Below are 8,669 nucleotides of genomic sequence, written 5' to 3'. Positions count from 1 at the left end.
GATACTATGCCAAAATGCCTTATTATTTTCACTTATTTTTCTGATGTATACCAAATCATACTGCATGAGTATGCACATCATTTTCTGGCAGCAATCTCCCAAGTTTAATACTGCATATTCTCCACAGAAGTAAGAAGTACATGTTCAGTTATAGGAAATAAATCCACATTTACTGGACATGGTACCAATTTTGGATTGTCCAAACAAGTATTTCTACCTTTGGCATGTAGTGCTAAAGCTGTTGTATCAGAAACTTTAATGAATTCATTTCTAGAAAAAATAATAAATTTGTACAAAGCCACCCAATATGTGCTTGAAAGATAATAAAGCTGTAATACAATGTATAAGTACCATACCTAATGAAATTTGAACCAATAGATACACTATTTAGATCACTTGGTGTTTTACAGATTTTGTTCACACAACAATAATCACCTGATATCCATAAAAAAAATATTATTGATTAAGATGATTGATGTTATTATTTATAAGTAATACATAATAGCAATAATTTTCAAGACTTGACAAGCAAACAATTAATAATTGACATTTTCATACTTGTATATTAAATATAAATAAATTGTGTTAGGTACCTATACATGCATTTTGAACTTACCTATTGGTACAGGCTTATACTGCTCCAATGATGGCTGCTTCAATTTGTTCCATTGGCACTTGATATTTGTCGATGATATGTTGATGAGCTTAAGTCTTCTAAATGAGTTCTGTGTCATGTTTATTATCTCAAAGCAAAATTAAAAATCAAACAAATTTGTACCTACCTATTTAAATGTAATAAAACAGCTACAGTGTGCTTACAACATTCAGAAGTACCTGCTTTACACGAGCAAAAAAATTGTTTGAGATCTAATTTAAATTGGTTTGAATTGTTTATTTTCACTTTCAGCAATTTCCCAGTAATTTCATGAGGCATTTCAGAAATTTTAGAAGTTTGAATAACTAATGATTTTATGGTTATATTTGGGTCCTATGAAAATAAAGTAGTATAACTTTGATTGGTAGTTATGAAATTAGATATTGTTTTTCTTTAAATTTTTATATATTACATTAACTTATATTTTCAACTTGTAGTTTTCCAGACAAAATAACTTGGTTAGAGTTCAAAACTTCTTCAGCTTCAATAAAATTTCTAGTGTTTGGAGTGCATTTAGCATATGAAAAGATGTCACTCAATGTTAAAATCATATTTACATTACATTTGTAAACAATAAGCAATCCAAACTTGGTGTAAAATACAAAAGAAGAATACGAATATACGAAAACTAAAAATAAACTCCTAATGTTTTCATAATCAGTGTTTGGCGGTAAAATCTATCCTACTTTCGCGGACATTTAATAATGACATACAGCGCTCCCAGTGTTATCTAACTTTACCAATGTAAGAGATACAATATTAAAATACATTTTTTATATTTTAACTTAACATAACAATAATTGTACAAACAACAAATTTAAAAGTATTTTAATCTTATGAGGTTTGAATTATGAATGTAACTAGGAAAATTGTATAAATTAATTGGAGGTCTTTTAAATTCATTAACATTTCTTATAACATATTGTTCTCTTTTAACTTTATTTACTTTATAACAAGCTAAATGTTTATCATAACCAATTATATCAAGCCTTTGACAAAATAATTAAATTATTCTTTCGTTTAAGCATATTCTTTGTTTTAATAAATAAACTGATACTTCATTTTCATTTGTTATAAAAACATTATCAATTTTGTATATAGCACTGAAAAGAATAATTTTATCATAAATTAAAGAACCATGCATAATATATAAATTTTTATTTGGACATAAATCACGAATTTGTTGAATATAATATGTAGATGAATAAATTGAAAATGCAACACTCATTAGTGCATAAACAGTATATTATGTATTAATATCAAAGTTACAGATTAGTTCGGAGATATTAATACAAAACTTAATACCAAGTGATATTGAAATATTTATCCTGGAATTGATATTTCTAGTGTATGCCTTAAGTTGCTTATGTTTAGACTCAAAATTATACGACCATATATACTTTGAAAGACCATATTTTTAGTTATACTCAGGAGCGTCATTTAGGGGGGGGGGGCAGTGTGTGCAACGGCACCACTAACTTAATAAATGTTACCGGTTGGCCCGCCATTAATACTTCAATGCGCCGTTAAAATTAATTTATACATCATGCTTGCATGTGTAATATAAATAAAATATATATACATAATACTTTAAGTTGTTGTTTATTTTTGGTTTATCAGCTCCCTTATCAAATGTATACAAGGCAAGCACGATTTAAGATAATTATAATCACGGACTAAGATAACGTTTGTCTACCGAGTAGTATTCTTTGCATAATATGGCGCCGTGTTTCACTGATAACAAGAAGACTGCTATCTAGTATTAGTATATGTATATCAGCTGTGATATCTGACTAGTCGGTGCCTCCATAGATTATCCATGTATCGTTTAATCTTATAATCTATGGTGCCACATGCGCTTGTCAACCAAGCGTTGTGGATTGTGGAACCGTTGTAACGTGTCTAACAGTATTTCGTTTCGTGTGCGAACGTTTTTTTTTTTGGTATAATTGTGCAAAAAAAAAAAATTAGAAAATGGATAAAAAGAAAAGAAAAGGCGGCGCTGCTCGTCTACGTGAAAGCAAAAAAAAAATGCTACTTGTAGCTGGTTCTTCCTGTCATAATTTAGTCAGTATGTTTAAGAAAGCCGAATTTAATCAGATGGAAATAACTGTATGTGTTACTGACTGTTATCGTTAATTATCATAGTTAATAATAAAAATATAAATTAACAATTATTTATGTTATTCTCATAGGGATCTGATTATTCTAATTGTGACGTAGAGGTAGATGCCAGAACTCAAATTATTGAGCCTAATGATGAATTAAATGTGTCCAATGATAATTTAAGTATGAAATCAAATAACACAACCAAAGATGTTAGTAAATAATAATATTACCTACTTATAATTTTAATTTAATTATACAAATGCACCTACCTATATAGTAATTTATGATGTAACTTATGTACCTAAGAATTTAAAGACTCAATATCTTCTAGTCAAACTGTATTAAATACAAGTACAAATTATATGATTGATGATATTGAGCCTGATGATGAATTAAATGTGTCCAATGATAATGTCATTATTAAATCAAATAATATTACTCAAGAAGTTAGTAAATAATTATATGACTTACAAATTTAATATGATTGATTTTCATACCTATGTAGATCGTAGAAATTTAAAGATTCATTATATTTTATCCATCTAATATTTATTAAATGCACTTTCATAGGTTTTTGATATATCACATATAAAGTATGAGGATCCAGTACAGCCAAATCTATGTATTTATCCCAGGAATAGTGTAAATAGATCATTTAGTTCTAAGTATTATAAAATCTTTAATTGGATTGAATATTCCATTAAAAATGATATGGTGTTTTGCTTTGTATGTCGACACTTCACTGTGAATACTAATTTAAAAGTTGATAGTACATTCATAAATAAAGGTTTTAACTGTTGGAGGAAACAGACCGAGTCATTTAATAAACACATGAGTAGTGAAAAACATAAACTAAACAATGAAAAATATATGTTTTTAAATATAAAAAAGAATGATACCCCTGTTGCAAATTCACTTATCACATCCCGAAAAAAATATATTGAAGATAATCGTCAACATATTATTTAATTGTTAAAAGCCACACTATTTTTATCAAAGCAAGGCCTTCCCTTCAGGGGACATGATGAATAGAATGAGTCAACTAACCGTGGAAATTTTATTGAGTTGTTAAATACATTTACTGATCCTGAAACTATAACTAAATTATCTGCTAGATATGGTCACTATACTTCTCCGGAATACCAAAATGATTTGATCAAGACTATAGCTTCTAGTACTAGGACAAATACTATTGAAAAAATTGCTTTTACTGGAGCTTATTCCATACTTGTTGATGAAACGAAAGACGCAAGCAAAAAGGAGCAGTTATCATTCATTGTTGACGCCGTAACATAGTAGGTAGCAAGTAATATATTAAGAAGGTAATTATCACTAGTCACGGAGGAACAGCTGGTCTCACACACATATCACGTTATTTGTATTGTTTTATTTTTGTATTGAATGTGTCTTGTGAGTTATATAATATGCAGATTAAACGTTATCGCCAGCCGCCGCGCTGTCTACGCAAATATTATTTAACACGGCCGCCGTGACTCTGTCTCGTTCCTACTGTACGTCGTTGTTAAGATTTCGGACTCCGTAAATTTAATTGTTAGTTTTGTCAAATTGACAATACTTTTTTATTATATTTATTAGCAAGGCGCGAATCGCCACTGTTGTGAATATTATATTTGTGTGCGCGAATCGCCACAGTTTAATACCTTTATATTATTATATTTGTTGGCACTAATCGCCTTATTTTTATTATATTATTCTACAATTTTACAATTTATAGGCGCGAATCGCTGCATTAATTATATTGTTTTATACATGTAGACGCGAATCGTCTAACATCTCCAACGTGTTGTAATTTTTATATTTTATTGTTTGTGTGTGTGCAATTATTACATATAGCCATACAGGTTGCAGCTGGCCAGCAGTACACCGACAAATTGTGAGTTCTTTTATATTATCATTTATTTATATTATTTATTAATTGTGCCCAATTGGCATTAGGAACCATTTTATTATGCATTATTATAATAGTACTTAGCTGTATAATATTATTACTTGTTATTTGGTTGTGCCGAACCGGCAATTATTATTATTAAATATTTTTACATTGTTGGGCCAAAAGGGCTGTAATCTACTATTTTGTTATATTATATTATCTATTATTACCAAAAACCGTGTTACCATTTTATTATTATTGTTTTATTGTACACACACCCACATATAAACACATTTGTACTCAAAAACACACTTTTCGCACAACACGCATTACGTAGTTCTACAGTATTTGCCCGGCAACCCCGACCACTACTGTTTGAACTACTACATCACTACACACCCAGCTATCTCCATATTATTTCTCCGCCCTAGGTGTTAGTGGTGCTCTAAAGTATTGGCGTTCGGGCACGCGTAATATTTATTATGCTCCCGGCCCGTTCATTCATCATTAGATTTGTTGATGACAACTTAAATATCCTCGAAAAAGCAATTGGTTGCTATCACATGAAGAAATGTGATGCCTATACTTTAAGTCAAGAAATTCTTAATATTGCTGCCCATAATAAGTTAGATATACAAAAATGTGTAGCACAGTGTTATGACGGGGCATCAGTTATTATTATACACATATTTTTATACAGTCCACTAGTTATTATTTTATTAATACGAAATGTGTCGGTTGCTAATATTGCATCGACCTGATTAATTACATTTTGGACTTTCGGGACGGATGGTGTTGTGTATTTAAAAAGAATCAATTATTATGTCAATTGCAAGTAATCTTGATTATGAATTGTCTAATGAAGTCGTCTTAGCTACGTTAGTAAGTCGGCGTGGGCAAATAAAATCTCTTACGAGGGTGTCCACGTTCGTCGATCGATTTGTTGAATCAGTTTCTAATGTTGCCGGGGCAGCATCTAGGCTTGCTATGCTCCCCAGCATCATGACCCAGTTCGAAGACGTTCAAGGTTAGGAGGAGCTGGATACCAAACACGACGAAGAACATGGTGTTACCCGTGACGAATTCGAGTCGCGGTACCACCACATTGCCGGGCAGTTATCCCGATGTGTGAAATCATCGTCTACAGTTCAACACGGCAGCGATTCGTTTAACGCGTCGTTACAAGGTACGTCTATATTGCCGCGTACGCAATCGCTTTTACCTGCGTTACCATTAGAATCGTTCGACGGCGATTATGCAACATGGCAACGGTTCTTAAATTGTTTTATGTCACGTGTCGGAGGGGACTCGTCCGTGTCGGAATCGGACAAGTTTCACTATCTTAGATCGTGTTTACGTTGCTCGCCTTTGGATTTAATCGACGCACTGGAAATCAATGACACTTCATACGAGGAAGCGATTCGAGTGCTTAAGGAACGGTAGAGAGAAAAAGATTGATAACGGAGTCTCACGTTAGGTCACTGTTGGATATGCCAAAAGTAACGGGTTCAACGTCATTAGAACTTCGGGAGCTTTTATCAAGTTCACCAAGCACATTGAAGCTCTCCGCTCGCTAAAGCGTCCAGTTCAGCACTGGGATGACTTATTGATCGGTATAATACGTAACAAATTGGATCTACGCAAATTGGAACAATGGGACTTATCAATCAAGGTAACTGATGAAATCACGTTTAAACGATTTTCTGATTTTTTAGAGTCTCGTGACAGTTCTTTGGAATCGTATGAGGGTCAAACAAAGGTTGAAAGTGAAAATGCAGCTGGAAAAAAGATTAAAAAACAAGCTTGCCTATCAGTTCAAACCAACCGCTCAACATGTGTCATGTGTTCACAACAGCATCGATTGGATTATTGTTCTCGGTTTAAGGCGATGAAGTTGCAAGATCGTTATGACTTTGTTAAATGAAAACGTTTGTGTTTTAATTGTTTTTTTGCCCATAGCGTTCGTGACTGTAGATTACCTCCATGTCAACATTGTCAACGGCGGCATCATAGTTTGTTGCATGGTCACCATATCAGGGGCAAAAACTCGTTTCCACATGCTCAACGGGCGATGCCGTTATAAGCGCCGTAATAGTTGACGATAAGCAACCAACTACACCCACAGACACAGCTGGCGCGCCAACCGATATTAGCGCCACGGCGTTGCACAGTGTATGTAACGTGAAGCAGGTGTTGGTGTCGACTGCATTAATTGTCGTTCAAGACAAGCATGGCCGGAGATTCCCTTGTCGTGCTGTGTTAGATAACGGGTCACAGATCAATATTATGACCCAAAAATTATCAAACAAATTGGGGCTGGATGTCACACGCACCATGTTGCCCATCAGCGGAGTAGACAGCGTTAACACCAAATCTTCACAATGGGTGAATGTTACAATTAGTTCTTTTCATTCTCAATATACAAATGTTATTGGTTGTCATGTTCTTCCAGCCGTTACGTTTCCGTTACCAACCCAATCCATCAGTACAGAAAGGTGGGATTTTCCGGATGCAGTGAAGAATTCTTTGGCGGATCCTGGTTTTAACTGTACGGCTGATGTAGATTTATTATTGGGGGCTGAGATATATTACGAGGTAGTTTGGTCACAACCAACGGTGATGCCAGGAGGTTTGCCTTGGTTGTACAATACTGCTCTTGGTTGGATAATCTCTGGCCCTATACCAACGGAACATAATCACGGAGCTTCAAGTCAGGGAATTTCCTGTTTTTTAACGACTGGTGCGGGGTTAGCTGTAAAGGGACCAAGGAGTTCTAAGTATGAAGATGAAGTGGCATGCGAACAGCATTTTCAAAAAACTCACAGTCGTCAATCGGATGGGCGATTCATTGTTTCATTACCATTTCGTGACGGTTCTGAGTCACTTGGGCGTTCCATGGAAGCTGCATTACATCGGTTCTTATCCTTGGAGCGAAAACTACAGCGTAATCCAGAATTGCATACTGGATATTGTGAATTTATGAATGAATATATGAAGTTAGGTCACATGTCGGTGATCGACGATCCTGTGGTGCAAACTGGACAGTATTATTATCTACCTCACCAAGCTGTGTTTAAAGCATCCAGTACTACGACAAAGATGCGGGTAGTTTTTGATGCCTCCATGAAGACATCTACAAACTTATCACTCAACGATGTTCTTCTGGCCGGTCCAGTTATACAACCAGAACTGTTTGATATCGTTCTACGTTTTCGATTACATATGATAGTGATTACTGCAGACGTTGCAAAGATGTACCGTCAAGTGTTGATCAGTGAAAACGACCGGAGCTTTCAACGAATTTTATGGCGAGATTCCCCGGATAAACCGTTATTGTATTTCGCTCTAAACACGGTCACTTATGGTACGGCGTCAGCGTCATTTCTTGCCACTCGTGTGTTAAAAGAATCGAAAGCTCTAATCGAATTCTCAGAACAGCATTCGGAAATTAGTCAATCTATTTTGCAAAATTTTTACCTGGATGATTACATTAGTGGAGCGAATAGTGATATAGAAGCTGAATGAAATTATGCATCGTGATATTGCTAAAGTATTAGAATCAGGTGGGATGCAACTTCGTAAATGGTGTTCGAACAGTGAACAGATGAGACGGATATTCAGCGAAACGTCAAACATATCTCATTACTCATTGAACTTGAGTCCTGATAAAACCGGTGCATCCAAATTGCATGCCAAAAAAATAAATATAAATCGGGTCGTCCGAATTGCATGCCGTCTCTTGGAGGGGTCTGTCCGAATTGCATGCCGTCTCTTGGAGGGGTCTGTCCGAATTGCATGCCATCTCTTAGAGGGGTATATCCGAATAAATAACTTACTTTTCAACTGGAGGATCGTGATTTTGTTACATTACAATAAAACATATAAATATTGTAGAAGGTGACACTGTGAATAAGAATCATAAAATAAAACTATTTTTTTTTCATCGACAACAAAGGCCATTAGTTAAATAAAACTATTGTAGTTTAGGGTAATCAAGTTAGTGTATTTTAAATA

At 34.2% G+C, this 8,669-nt stretch overlaps 1 protein-coding gene across 1 annotated transcript; it reads left to right on the top strand.

Moving 5' to 3' along the window:
* The first annotated feature begins 5,477 nt into the window (after window positions 1–5,477).
* On the top strand, window positions 5,478–8,180 carry LOC111027681. The gene is made up of 4 exons (XM_022306080.1): window positions 5,478–5,682; window positions 5,893–6,094; window positions 6,177–6,570; window positions 6,669–8,180. The coding sequence occupies exons 1-4, from the start codon at window positions 5,478–5,480 to the stop codon at window positions 8,178–8,180; spliced, it is 2,313 nt and encodes a 770-aa protein (XP_022161772.1).
* Window positions 8,181–8,669: the final 489 nt, after the last annotated feature.

The sequence above is a fragment of the Myzus persicae genome, unplaced genomic scaffold (genome assembly GCF_001856785.1).
Source record: "Myzus persicae strain clone G006 unplaced genomic scaffold, MPER_G0061.0, whole genome shotgun sequence".
NCBI lineage: Eukaryota > Metazoa > Arthropoda > Insecta > Hemiptera > Aphididae > Myzus > Myzus persicae.
The sequence above is the reverse complement of the archived record's forward strand: the minus strand, read 5'-3'. Positions and strand labels throughout refer to the sequence as shown.

Excerpts from the sequence above, each read along its gene's own strand:
- LOC111027681 (XM_022306080.1), top strand. The coding sequence starts at position 5,478 with ATGTCAATTGCAAGTAATCTTGATTATGAATTGTCTAATGAAGTCGTC. Across the intron at positions 6,095-6,176 it reads ATTCGAGTGCTTAAGGAACG|AACTTCGGGAGCTTTTATCA; the intron begins GTAGAGAGAAAA and ends CAACGTCATTAG. Across the intron at positions 6,571-6,668 it reads TGCAAGATCGTTATGACTTT|TTTGTTGCATGGTCACCATA; the intron begins GTTAAATGAAAA and ends GCGGCATCATAG.